This window comes from Gigantopelta aegis, chromosome 9 (genome assembly GCF_016097555.1).
Source record: "Gigantopelta aegis isolate Gae_Host chromosome 9, Gae_host_genome, whole genome shotgun sequence".
Taxonomy (NCBI): domain Eukaryota; kingdom Metazoa; phylum Mollusca; class Gastropoda; order Neomphalida; family Peltospiridae; genus Gigantopelta; species Gigantopelta aegis.
This window is the reverse complement of record NC_054707.1, coordinates 78,194,460-78,209,155: the sequence shown is the minus strand read 5'-3', so window position 1 is coordinate 78,209,155 and position 14,696 is coordinate 78,194,460. Positions and strand designations below refer to the sequence as shown.

The following is a 14,696-nucleotide window of genomic DNA, read 5'->3' as shown; positions in this document are numbered from 1 at the left end:
ATCCACTTTCTCATGGACAGAACAACACATACCAGTAATGGGGCACAAATTAGGATGATACAATACGTACATATGGTGATGGTTGATGATTTTGATAACAACACACTAGTTTTTAAACACTACAACATATTTTTCACTATTAGAGCCGTTTTTGATAACTGAAATCAAACATTACGTAGATTTTGTTGTTTTGATTATTGATTTCCATACATCTGTTGTGTTTCTGGTCACCCTTGTCTTTGTAATACCATGGAATGCATTTTTCATATTTTTAAAACCGCACGTCTCTCTGAGAAGTAACGATTATGAAGACGAGCTCTTGTCTACTTTTAAGGGCATTTCTCTGTTTCAACATCACCGACTATTGTTTCACTGTATTGTAACTTTATCAAAATATGTTAAAGGTTTGTAGATTAACCAACCTTAGTGTCCATTTTCACGATTGAAACTAGGCTCTGCAACTTTAAAAGAAATGTTAAATACTCATTAAAACTCCCACAAAAAGGCTTGAATAACTTACCTTGAACTTCAAGCTTACACTTGCAAGATTCTCTACCCAGTGGGTTGACCAATTCACAAATGATTTCACCAGCATCTTTCTCATACAGGTCGTTCATTGTAAGAACAATAATATCGCCATCTTTCTTGATACGATTGCGACCAGACGAACCCATCTCTATTCCATTTTTGTACCTGAAGTAAAGACAAAACTAAACTGTAATCATACATTAATTAGGGTGAACAAGTAAAATATCATGCTGTTAATAAAAATCCAGTAGCCACTAATATGAAATAATGATGCAGGTAGTGTTTTACATGTGAATTAAGCAATGCCAAAAACTGGACTTATGGTGACCGTACGTGAATATTAAGTGGATTTATGCATGGGATCAAAACAACAGTAACCATAATGACACTGATATTAGCAAAAGATATAAATATAAAATGTAGCACACTTACTGTATACATTTTTTTTTAAAGTTCTAATTATTTCTTTCAATATTTACAAATTTCATCGTAATTTGTCGACAGGTACATCTTCAGTTATGATAGGCACATATTTTGACCAGCATGGCCCAAAGAATTATTTCTACGCTTGTCTGACTTAAAAGATAAAGGTGCCAAGTACCAGGGGCTGTATTTACCAATCCATTTGGAATTTGGTTTACGTTTCTGTTACAAGTAACTGACCCTAATTACAATTACTGTATACTTTATGAATCAAGGTAGGCAATGTTTTATTTAACGACGCACTCAACACATTTTATTTATGGTTATATGGCATCGGACATATGGTTAAGGACCACACAGATATTGAGAGAGGAAACCTGCTGTCACCATTTCATGGACTACTCTTTTCGATTAGCAGCAAGGGATCTTTTATATGCACTATCCCAAGGACAGGATACCACAGCCTTTGATGTACCAGTTGTGGTGAACTGGCTGGAGAGTGAGAAATACTTTATGAATCATGTAAATATTGAAAATATATAATACAAATTAATTAGATTTTATTATAGAAGATTTAGGACTTTTCACAAATGGCAGTTTATACACACACAAAGAAAACTGAAAGTAAAATTGTCATGATCTAATACTGCACTCACCAGTACACATCTGGCTCTGGGTGTGCAGTGTACTGGATGGTAAACACTGCCTCTCCACCCAGGGGAGCCTTGGTATTCTGAAGTTTCTTCACGAAATCTGGGGCTGTTCCAACTGATGACAAAACAACATCAAGATCTTGTTAGACAAAGTAAGCACTGAGTGAGTGAATGATGGATGGATGGATGGATGGATGGATGGATGGAAGAACTGAGGGAAAAAAGGATGGATGTATGGATGAACTGAGGGAAAAAGGAATGGATGGGTGGATGGATGGATGGGTTTTGGATTGATTGATCGATGGATAAATGGATGGATGGATAGGGTTTTTTTTATTGATGGATGGATGGATGTGTTTTGGATTAATGGATGGATTGATGGATGGATGGATAGATGGATGGATGTCGATGTCGATGGATTGATGGGTGAATGGGTTTTGGATGGATGGATGGATGGATGGATGGAAGGATGGATGGGTGGGTGGGTGGATGGATGGATGGATGGATGGATGGATGGATGGATGGATGGATGGATGGATGGCCAATAGATGGATGGCCAATAGATATATGGTCAGATGAACTGGGGATTGATGGATGGATGCAATAATGTTATGCCACATTAATGGAACTAACTTAAAACAAGAACACCAGCTTTAAAGTTGTGTAATTTACCCCTTGCATCCTCCCTTTGGATTTACACCTGATAACAATTTACAAATTATATAATTTCTTTTAACAAATCTAATGCGATTCTTTTAGCACAATCAACAACAGAAATAAAAATAATCTTGAACAAAAAAAAACATTGCTGTGTCTTGAAAAGCAGGATTATATTAAAAACATTTCATCAAAGAACAAGGCCAAACACCAGTTTTCAGAAGATACCTAAATCTGGACTTGTGGAGAAATCTGTAGGTTTTACATGTTTGAAAGATGATAAACATGATCATCTTCCAACAACAACAGTATGATGATGATGACATGAATATTAATGAGGCTTTACTACACAGGAAGTGACAACCTACCGACTTTCTCCTTGACCTTTATGGGAGCACTTTCAAGACTTGGCTCGCTCTTGCCCGCAGCATTGACGGCAATAACCCTGAACTCGTACTCGGACAACTCCATGAGGTTGGCCACGGTGTAGTTGTTGTCAATAACGGGGTAGTCGGTTGCCTTTGTCCACATCGTGGCACCTTTCTCCTTCTTCTCCACTATGTAGCCTACAGAGTGGAAAAAAACAGACACATCATTAATGAATAAAATAACAGACAGGTAAAAATTATTTCACAAAATTGAATGCAAATCAGTGACCTATAAATTGAAGAAACAGAAAACAAACTGAAACATATATTTTGCTCAAGGCCACCAACCGGTAGCATCAGAGGATTATAAACATATAACAAATGAATAATTATATATACACATACGTCAAGATTGCAAGAGTCATATCTTTATAGTATAAACAGGAACATAAATAGATACAAATTTTAAAAATCAATAACAGAAAATCAAGCTAAATGAAATAGGCTTTTAGGAGGAAAGGTTACTGTTTATAATATTAATAAATTCAGTTTTTTACCTTTAGTATATTATAACATTACCAGAGGTTTTCATGATTGTTTCAACATTTTTAAATGGGTTTTGGGTACTAATTTCCATGTTGTTGTTGTACTGGACAGAACTCGTGTTAACTAGATACAAATCACAAATTATTTAGATACAACAAAGTATGGAAAAAACATATACAAATCTAAGTGCAATGAATCCTATTTGTTACACTGAAACAACAAGAAATGTTTTTGGAATGGTAAGCACCAGTTATTTTGCTTCCGCCATCTGTCCGTGGTTTGTCCCAAGAGAGCTCCACAAATGTCCGGCCAACATTAACTGGGGAGGGTACTCCTGGCACTGATGGTTTTGCTAAAAAAACAAACATAGAGACATTTAACAACACTTGAACATATTTTAAAGTATGGTAATCAAGTCCATGAAGAACATACAATCCTACCACCAATTGATTTAACCAATATTATTTATGTATATATATATATATATAAACAGATGAGATTGGACAAAGTCATAGAGAGGAAACCTGCTACATTTTTTCATTAGTAGCAAGGGATCTTTTATATGCACCATCCTACAGAAATGACAGCACATATCACGGCCTTTGATATACCAGTGGTGGTTCACTGGCTGTGACGAGAAATAGCCCAATGGGCCCACTGACAGAGATTGATCGCAGACCAACCACGCATCAAGCGAGTGCTTTACCACTAGACTACGTCCCGCCCCCACTACTACCAAGTGCACATCTTGTCCAACACATCTTTTTACCACCACATGAAATATAACTTCATATATTGCAATACTGCATTGGTTTGTATTACTATTGCATATTAAATATAAAATGAAACAATGTTCCTTTCAAAGATTTAACATCACTGAAGCCATATCTCTGACTGCTGTTAAGATTTAACATCACTGAAGCCATATGTCTGACTGCTGTTAAGATTTAACATCACTGAAGCCATATCTCTGACTGCTGTTAAGATTTAACATCACTGAAGCCATATCTCTGACTTCTGTTAAGATTTAACATCACTGAAGCCATATGTCTGACTGCTGTTAAGATTTAACATCACTGAAGCCATATCTCTGACTTCTGTTAAGATTTAACATCAATGAAGCCATATCTCTGACTTCTGTTAAGATTTAACATCACTGAAGCCATATCTCTGACTTCTGTTAAGATTTAACATCACTGAAGCCATATCTCTGACTTCTGTTAAGATTTAACATCACTGAAGCCATATGTCTGACTGCTGTTAAGATTTAACATCACTGAAGCCATATCTCTGACTTCTGTTAAGATTTAACATCAATGAAGCCATATCTCTGACTTCTGTTAAGATTTAACATCACTGAAGCCATATCTCTGACTTCTGTTAAGATTTAACATCACTGAAGCCATATCTCTGACTTCTGTTAAGATTTAACATCACTGAAGCCATATCTCTGACTTCTGTTAAGATTTAACATCACTGAAGCCATATCTCTGACTGCTGTTAAGATTTAACATCACTGAAGCCATATCTCTGACTCCTGTTAAGATTTAACATCACTGAAGCCATATCTCTGACTCCTGTTAAGATTTAACATCACTGAAGCCATATCTCTGACTCCTGTTAAGATTTAACATCACTGAAGCCATATCTCTGACTCCTGTTAAGATTTAACATCACTGAAGCCATATCTCTGACTCCTGTTAAGATTTAACATCACTGAAGCCATATCTCTGACTCCTGTTAAGATTTAACATCACTGAAGCCATATCTCTGACTCCTGTTAAGATTTAACATCACTGAAGCCATATCTCTGACTCCTGTTAAGATTTAACATCACTGAAGCCATATCTCTGACTCCTGTTAAGATTTAACATCACTGAAGCCATATCTCTGACTCCTGTTAAGATTTAACATCACTGAAGCCATATCTCTGACTCCTGTTAAGATTTAACATCACTGAAGCCATATCTCTGACTCCTGTTAAGATTTAACATCACTGAAGCCATATCTCTGACTCCTGTTAAGATTTAACATCACTGAAGCCATATCTCTGACTCCTGTTAAGATTTAACATCACTGAAGCCATATCTCTGACTCCTGTTAAGATTTAACATCACTGAAGCCATATCTCTGACTCCTGTTAAGATTTAACATCACTGAAGCCATATCTCTGACTCCTGTTAAGATTTAACATCACTGAAGCCATATCTCTGACTCCTGTTAAGATTTAACATCACTGAAGCCATATCTCTGACTCCTGTTAAGATTTAACATCACTGAAGCCTGTTAAGATTTAACATCACTGAAGCCATATCTCTGACTCCTGTTAAGATTTAACATCACTGAAGCCATATCTCTGACTCCTGTTAAGATTTAACATCACTGAAGCCATATCTCTGACTCCTGTTAAGATTTAACATCACTGAAGCCATATCTCTGACTCCTGTTAAGATTTAACATCACTGAAGCCATATCTCTGACTCCTGTTAAGATTTAACATCACTGAAGCCATATCTCTGACTCCTGTTAAGATTTAACATCACTGAAGCCATATGTCTGACTTCTGTTAAGATTTAACATCACTGAAGCCATATCTCTGACTGCTGTTAAGTCAAACATTCATATAATTTCATCATTTTATTACTTAGGTAACAGAAGGTACTTTTAAGACTACAATATAGTTCTTTCAGACAGTTATAAATCTGCTATAAACACCTGATATCAGTGTTGAGTACTTACTGTATTTGGCTTTGACCCTGATGGGATCTGTAACAGTACTTGGATTACCAAGACCTGCTACATTCTTTGCTCGAATTCGGAATTCATAGTCTGTGTCATTATTCAGACCAGAAACTAGAAAGAGAAAGTTTAAAATTGCATATTAGTGACATTCAATTAAAACAGCATTATAATTTTCAACAGCTTTTTTGTTGTAAAGGCAGCTCCCTTAACCTTTCTTCTTTTCAAACATCAACTGGAGACAGGTTCTATTTCTTTCACTTGGATAATCAATCAAGGACAAAAAATGTCATAAACTTTCCATAGTTTTAAAAAGAAAGAGACTTATTGAATTTTCCCACCAAAGAACAAAGAAAGGAAGAGCTTTAGGCTGACTATATATATTCATCATTCTCAAAAAATAATCTGAGTTTTAAATAAAATATATTTCTGATTATATTTAACATACCTGTGCCTGTGGTTTCCTTGATGGGTATGTCGTTAAATGTCTTCCATCGGTTACTAGTTGGTTCTTTATATTCAATAACATATCCCTGTATTTTCTTCCCACCATCATTCTTTGGCCGTCCCCAGGACAGTGTTACTGATTGTTCATCAATGTCCAGGACGTCTGGCTGTGATGGGGAATCCGGAATTGCTGCAAACATATGATCATCACATTGATGTACATGGCAACGACATACATGTCTACAGAAGAAGAAAAAATGCATAGAAATGTATGTTCTACCATGATAAACCACATAATGTTTGCTTAAACACCAAGAAAAAAGAAATATGCTTGCACTGAACTGATCCTCAAATTAATTATATTTTGGAATTGGCTAAATCTAAGTATTTTAAAGCACATACATTGCAAGATTCCAGCAATAAAACAAATCCTTGTCATTTGTTCATCAATGTATCAGTTTAAAAAGCTCCAAAAATATAGCCCAGCATTTTCATTTGGTCATCCATGTACCAGCTAAAAACCCAAGAAAAATATAGCCCAGCATTTTCATTTGGTCATCCATGTACCAGCTAAAAACCCAAGAAAAATATAGCCCAGCATTTTCATTTGGTCATCCATGTACCAGCTAAAAACCCAAGAAAAATATAGCCAAACATCGTCATTAGTTCATCCACTGACTTGTTAAAAATGCAAAAACTATGGTTCTTCTCATGTGTTCATCCATGTACCAGTTAAAAGCTGCAACAGATATAAAGCAGTTCTTACTGTATGGGTACTGTGCTGCTGTGGATGAGACAGTTTCCAGTGGCTCACTAACACCATGTTCATTCTCTGCCATGACTCGGAAGTTGTATTCATGACCCTCAACCAGTCCCATGACCTCGTACTTAGTGCCACGGACAAATCGGCTGACCGGCTCCCAGTTTCCTGTTCGTAAATCTTGTTTCTCCACAACATAATTGGAGACAGGGCTTCCACCATCCTCCTGTAACAAATTAATAAAACCCCAGCATTATTGAAAAATATCAGATATAAAGAATTACAATAGAATAATACCAGACCTACGTTCAGACAGCCCGAGCAGAAAACGTCCTCTATGCACTGGACAGTAAACCAAATGGCCATGTTGGGGACCAATCAAATATTTTACAAACTTTAGTATAATGTTTAATGGCAAAATTTAGATCTGAAGCCCCAGCTTTAAATATTATAGCCATACAATGTGATCTGAATCACAATTTATTTATGACCCATCAGTCTATACTCATAACAACACAGCCTGCTTTTAACAACTGTTGGTTAAAGAATGATAATTCTACAACATCTAAGTAAACCAGAAATCAAATGTTTTAAAACAAATTTTGTATAATGATTAAAACATCTTTCAGTGGGGAATGTCTGGAGAATGAGGATTCTAGTCGATTGTTACTTCTTTAACAACATTTTGCAACTAATATGATATAGATATATGTTTAGCAATGGCATCAGGAATATATACTTAAACATTAGAATTAAAATTATGTAAAAAAAAAAAAAAAAACCTTGAACCTAAAACCATAAGATGACATGATGATTAGTGAGATCTGCTGATATAATATATCTTAGTTGATCACCTTTGGTGGATTCCATTTCAGGATACACCCATCTGGAGTGACATCGCTCACTTCTAAAGGACCTTCTGGTTTGCATGGTACATCTAAAAATAAACACATATTCTGTATTATCCACTATTTATATATTTTTTACATGTGTTTTTTTGTTTGTTTGTTATTATATTTTTTAATAACAAATTTACAAATAGAAATACTTTTTGATATTATGTGTCAACCACTGGTGGTAATGTAAATAAACATATACACTGCAACCGATTTGCAACCATTTTATTCATTTGGTGACTAAAACATTTCATACTATCCATATAAAAATACAAGTAGACAACATCTGGCTCCTAGATGGAACGGTTAATGTAGAGGGCTGTGATCTACTACACCTCATGTGGCACTTTAGCTACATGTCACTCCATGCAGCAGAAGATAACTGTAATAACAATAAATCTACCAAGGATGAATATATTATTTAACGACGCATTCAACACAATTTAATTATTGTTATGTGGTGTCAGAAATAAGTCTAAGGACCACACAGATAATGAGAGAGGAAACCCACTGCTGTCACAAAATGGGTCACTCTTTTCAATTAGCAACAAGGGATCTTTTATATGCACCATCCCACAAATAGGATAGTACATACCATGGCCTTTGTTACAACAGTTGCAGAGGACTAGCTGGAATGAGAAATAGCCCAATGGACCCACAGACAGGGATTGATCCCAGTCCGACCATGCATCAGGTAAGCACTTTACCACTGAGCTATGTGACAATTTCTTCAGCACTATAAACCCTCAAAGAATAATCTCATACCGACAACAATAACATTCACAGTGGCCGAGTCAGTGCCCTTTTCATTGGTCAAGAGAACTGAGTATTTCCCGGCATCACTTCTCTCGGCTTTCTTGTTTTGAAGGATGATGTTTGTCGGTGTGTTCTCAAATTTCACTCTTTCTGTTTCAGGCACAGTTAAACCACCCTAAAACACAAAATACACAAATAATAATATGCAATGGTAACTGTCCGTTAACTCCCCCCCCCCCAAAAAAAACCCCTCCAAAACACACAAAAAAACGACAAATAATAATACACAATGATAACAGTCAAACTACCATAAAACAAAAAATAGTCAAATAATAATACTCAAAGGTCAGTCAGGCTATTCTAAAACAAAATACACAAATCATGATAACTGTGTCATAAAACAAAACCATGTTCTTTTTGTTCAAAAAATGTCTGTCATAATGAAAATCACCCATAAATATAGTCCAGAGTTCTTATTATTGTATCCCAAAAATTCCATATTACAAAATAACACATGTACCCTCACAGACATACAAAAACAAAGGGCCTGTAAAACCAATGGGTTTTTTGTTGACAGTGGACAGATTATGTTCAGTAAAATTTTGATTTAGATGTTGTTGTTTTTTAAATCCCAAATATGGCACACACAAAACCTGCTCACAATAGGGAAGCAGTCTTATAGCATCTCTACAGAGCAGCTGAATTAATATTTAATTTATAGCTTAATATTGATAGTTTGCAAATATTACTATAATATAATAATAGTAGCAGACATATTTGATGCATCTACAGAACATAATTTTGTTCAAACTTTGGTCTCAGCAGTAATAACTGAAACAAAGAAAACAACTATTTGGTTTTGTTTCTTGTTGTTTTTAGCTTTTTGCTTTAAATGAAATGTCGGCAGGCTCACTGTCAAATGTTAAAATAAATTGGCACTGTACAAAAAAGTGAAGCACCATATTGCTGCCAGCAATGGACTGGTTACATCTTGCACCTCAGGAAGACACGGTTATTCTTCTAAAGACTATGTTCTACTTATTGTCATAATTCAATAATGTCATTTAGATAACAGTTTAAAGACAGCTTTTGTGACAGCAATAGTAAGATTGAAGATTGCAGACAGATGCTGAAAGAACATACCTGAGACCATGCCACTGTTGGAATTGGGTTGCCAGAATATGGAATGGAAATCTTGAATGGTTCTCCTGCCTTTGCAATAATGTCACGACCACTAATGAAGTCCCGGCTGATCTTTGGAGCCACTAAAAAACAAGATATTGCATTATGTTAAAACCTGTTTTGTAAAGCATGATGAACTCATATTACCAGTGACTGTATGGTATCACAAATCTATTGAAAATATCATTGGCACATCAGAAAGAGAGGTTATAGGGGCCCTGTGAATCCCAACCTCGCCCCTTTGAAGAGCCCATTCTAATTACTTATTTTTGTTTTCTAAAATTCGTCTTCCACAATAAACAACACTAAACTGCACTGAAATATGTCTCTGAGCATCTTTATTTCAAAACTGTCCAGGGAGCATGTCCCTGAACCCACAACATATCTTGCTCCCTTTAGGAGCTTGGTTCATTTCCCTTTGACAAACTGAAATTGCCCTTTTTAGAATTTTGTGAACCCCCTTTACAAAATCCTTGATCTGTCCCTGAATATTTAGTTAGAATTGTTTTGTTAATAGAAAGCATGATTATTGCTGTTTTTCAATAGGCCTGAAGTAGACTACAAAACTCAGAAAAGGTTCGACCCGTTCCCCTCTATATCAAGGCCCTAACACTAAAACTAACCTTAACCATTGAAAAGGGGGTACGGGTCAAACTCATGCTCAAAACTCCCTAGTGAACTTGTTTACCATGGCTGAAACTAGAGATTGGGGTATGGATGATGGCTAATAAGGTCAGAACTAAACTAATAAAACATAAACTCACTGGGTGTTGGCTTTGGTTTAATAAGGTCTGAACTAAAGTGATAAACAGTAAACTCACTGGGTGAGTGCTCCGCAAGGCTCAATGGGTAGGTGTAAACCACTTGCACCGACCAGTGATCCATAACTGGTTCAACAAAGGCCATGGTTTGTGCTATCCTGCCTGTGGGAAGCGCAAATAAAAGATCCCTTGCTGCCTGTCGTAAAAAAGAGTAGCCTATGTGGCGACAGCGGGTTTCCTCTAAAAACAGTGTCAGAATGACCATATGTTTGACGTCCAATAGCTGATGATAAGATTAAAAATCAATGTGCTCTAGTGGCGTCGTTAAATAAAACAAACTTTACTTTACTTTAGTAAACTCACTGGGTGTTGGCTTTTGTTTAATAAAGTCTGAACTAAAGTGATAAACAGTAAACTCACTGGGTGTTGGCTTTCGTTTAATAAGGTCTGAACTAAAGTGATAAACAGTAAACTCACTGGGTGGTGGCTTTGGTTTAATAAAGTCTGAACTAAAGTGATAAACAGTAAACTCACTGGGTGGTGGCTTTGGTTTAATAAAGTCTGAACTAAAGTGATAAACAGTAAACTCACTGGGTGGTGGCTTTGGTTTAATAAAGTCTGAACTAAAGTGATAAACAGTAAACTCACTGGGTGGTGGCTTTGGTTTAATAAAGTCTGAACTAAAGTGATAAACAGTAAACTCACTGGGTGGTGGCTTTTGTTTAATAAAGTCTGAACTAAAGTGATAAACAGTAAACTCACTGGGTGGTGGCTTTCGTTTAATAAAGTCTTAACTAAAGTGATAAACAGTAAACTCACTGGGTGGTGGCTTTTGTTTAATAAAGTCTTAACTAAAACTGATAAAACAAAAACTCACTGGGTGGTGGCTTTGGTTTAATAAAGTCTGAACTAAAGTGATAAACAGTAAACTCACTGGGTGGTGGCTTTCGTTTAATAAGGTCTGAACTAAAGTGATAAACAGTAAACTCACTGGGTGGTGGCTTTGGTTTAATAAAGTCTGAACTAAAGTGATAAACAGTAAACTCACTGGGTGGTGGCTTTGGTTTAATAAAGTCTGAACTAAAGTGATAAACAGTAAACTCACTGGGTGGTGGCTTTGGTTTAATAAAGTCTGAACTAAAGTGATAAACAGTAAACTCACTGGGTGGTGGCTTTGGTTTAATAAAGTCTGAACTAAAGTGATAAACAGTAAACTCACTGGGTGGTGGCTTTTGTTTAATAAAGTCTTAACTAAAGTGATAAACAGTAAACTCACTGGGTGGTGGCTTTGGTTTAATAAAGTCTGAACTAAAGTGATAAACAGTAAACTCACTGGGTGGTGGCTTTTGTTTAATAAGGTCTGAACTAAAGTGATAAACAGTAAACTCACTGGGTGGTGGCTTTGGTTTAATAAAGTCTTAACTAAAACTGATAAAACAAAAACTCACTGGGTGGTGGCTTTGGTTTAATAAAGTCTGAACTAAAGTGATAAACAGTAAACTCACTGGGTGGTGGCTTTCGTTTAATAAGGTCTGAACTAAAGTGATAAACAGTAAACTCACTGGGTGGTGGCTTTTGTTTAATAAAGTCTTAACTAAAACTGATAAAACAAAAACTCACTGGGTGGTGGCTTTGGTTTAATAAAGTCTGAACTAAAGTGATAAATAGTAAACTCACTGGGTGGTGGCTTTCGTTTAATAAGGTCTGAACTAAAGTGATAAACAGTAAACTCACTGGGTGGTGGCTTTCGTTTAATAAGGTCTGAACTAAAGTGATAAACAGTAAACTCACTGGGTGGTGGCTTTGGTTTAATAAAGTCTTAACTAAAGTGATAAACAGTAAACTCACTGGGTGGTGGCTTTTGTTTAATAAGGTCTTAACTAAAGTGATAAACAGTAAACTCACTGGGTGGTGGCTTTGGTTTAATAAGGTCTGAACTAAAGTGATAAACAGTAAACTCACTGGGTGGTGGCTTTCGTTTAATAAGGTCTGAACTAAAGTGATAAACAGTAAACTCACTGGGTGGTGGCTTTGGTTTAATAAAGTCTTAACTAAAGTGATAAACAGTAAACTCACTGGGTGGTGGCTTTTGTTTAATAAAGTCTTAACTAAAGTGATAAACAGTAAACTCACTGGGTGGTGGCTTTGGTTTAATAAGGTCTGAACTAAAGTGATAAACAGTAAACTCACTGGGTGGTGGCTTTTGTTTAATAAAGTCTGAACTAAAGTGATAAACAGTAAACTCACTGGGTGGTGGCTTTCGTTTAATAAAGTCTTAACTAAAGTGATAAACAGTAAACTCACTGGGTGGTGGCTTTGGTTTAATAAAGTATGAACTAAAGTGATAAACAGTAAACTCACTGGGTGGTGGCTTTGGTTTAATAAAGTCTGAACTAAAGTGATAAACAGTAAACTCACTGGGTGGTGGCTTTCGTTTAATAAAGTCTTAACTAAAGTGATAAACAGTAAACTCACTGGGTGGTGGCTTTGGTTTAATAAAGTCTGAACTAAAGTGATAAACAGTAAACTCACTGGGTGGTGGCTTTGGTTTAATAAGGTCTGAACTAAAGTGATAAACAGTAAACTCACTGGGTGGTGGCTTTGGTTTAATAAAGTCTGAACTAAAGTGATAAACAGTAAACTCACTGGGTGGTGGCTTTTGTTTAATAAAGTCTGAACTAAAGTGATAAACAGTAAACTCACTGGGTGGTGGCTTTGGTTTAATAAGGTCTGAACTAAAGTGATAAACAGTAAACTCACTGGGTGGTGGCTTTTGTTTAATAAAGTCTTAACTAAAACTGATAAAACAAAAACTCACTGGGTGGTGGCTTTGGTTTAATACGGTCGGAGCATTCACTGAAGTCTCCCGGTCCGGCCTGGTTGATGGCACACACACGAAACTCGTATTCTTTACCCTCCACCAAGCCCTTCACTGTATACTCATTGTCTGATACCTCGCCGATGTTGGCTCTGAAGTAAAAAACATATACAGTAAAACCTGTCTAAACCAGACCCTGAACAAACCGGAATCCTGTCAAAACCGGCCAAGTTTCATGATCCCAAATGTTCTAAATTCTAAAATGTGACCCTGTAAATATTAGGTCCCCAACATGATCTGGTTTAGACAGGTTTCACTGTCTATTAAATATTTTAATTACGTGAGGAAAACAATGACAAACACACAGATATTTGATTGCATTAGAGAGAGGATGTAGCTTAGTGGACCTGTCCCAACCAGTGTCCCATTAAAGGTCATGGTACATGTATGTGCAGTTCTGTCTACAGAAAAGTGTATACAAAAAAACATCCCTTGGTAGGAGTAGCTTATGTGTTGGTTGTGACTGTCCTCTCTCACTCTGAACCAAGAGAGATAATAACCATAAGATGGCCAAAAGATGTCCTCTAATGTAAACATCACTGTATGACTAGCAGCAGAAAGGGTACAATAATTATACAGTGAAACTTCTCTAAACCGAAAACCCTTGGTTTTGAGGGGTGTTATGTTTTCTGAGGTTTCAAGAAATAGCCTTTGCAACCATTTTAATTTTTACTTGATTATGTCAAATACAGTCGATTTCCCAATGCCAAATGAATCACTTAGTTAATGATTGTAATGTTGGTTTGGGTAAAATTTCATATTTGTTAATAATATTAACTTTTTACATCCAGTGACAACTCTACACGACATTGTTTTGCTGGATGTTCAGACATGTTTATAATAGATATGGAAATGATTTGGTATTGACATAGATGTATCTACAAAATATACCACAATAAACAGATGCTGACTTCTATGGTTAAATAAACTATTGCGTAACAAAAAATTATAAGAAAAAATTATTAAATTCAGTCTTCGGAGGTAAAATTTATATTAAATAAACACAACGGGAACAGGTAATTGGTTCGGTATTAAGAGTAGAGAACTTTTTGGTTTTCAAGGGTTAATTTCAGTGATTAAAACTGTGAAAAATATGGGACAG

General features: G+C 36.0%; 1 protein-coding gene across 5 annotated transcripts in view; it reads right to left on the bottom strand.

The window, feature by feature from the left end:
• LOC121381335 (twitchin-like) overlaps positions 1–14,696 on the bottom strand; it is a 214,064-nt gene that overhangs the window by 15,833 nt on the left and 183,535 nt on the right. For all 5 annotated transcript variants that reach the window (XM_041510607.1, XM_041510609.1, XM_041510610.1 and 2 more), the window contains 11 exons: positions 13,535–13,686; positions 9,917–10,038; positions 8,783–8,948; positions 7,976–8,058; positions 7,128–7,347; positions 6,363–6,551; positions 5,915–6,028; positions 3,423–3,527; positions 2,630–2,827; positions 1,608–1,719; positions 521–693 (listed from right to left, as the gene is read on the bottom strand). In XM_041510607.1, coding sequence (XP_041366541.1) covers positions 521–693; positions 1,608–1,719; positions 2,630–2,827; positions 3,423–3,527; positions 5,915–6,028; positions 6,363–6,551; positions 7,128–7,347; positions 7,976–8,058; positions 8,783–8,948; positions 9,917–10,038; positions 13,535–13,686 — 1,634 coding nt within the window. The remainder of the gene's footprint in view (positions 1–520; positions 694–1,607; positions 1,720–2,629; positions 2,828–3,422; positions 3,528–5,914; positions 6,029–6,362; positions 6,552–7,127; positions 7,348–7,975; positions 8,059–8,782; positions 8,949–9,916; positions 10,039–13,534; positions 13,687–14,696) is intronic.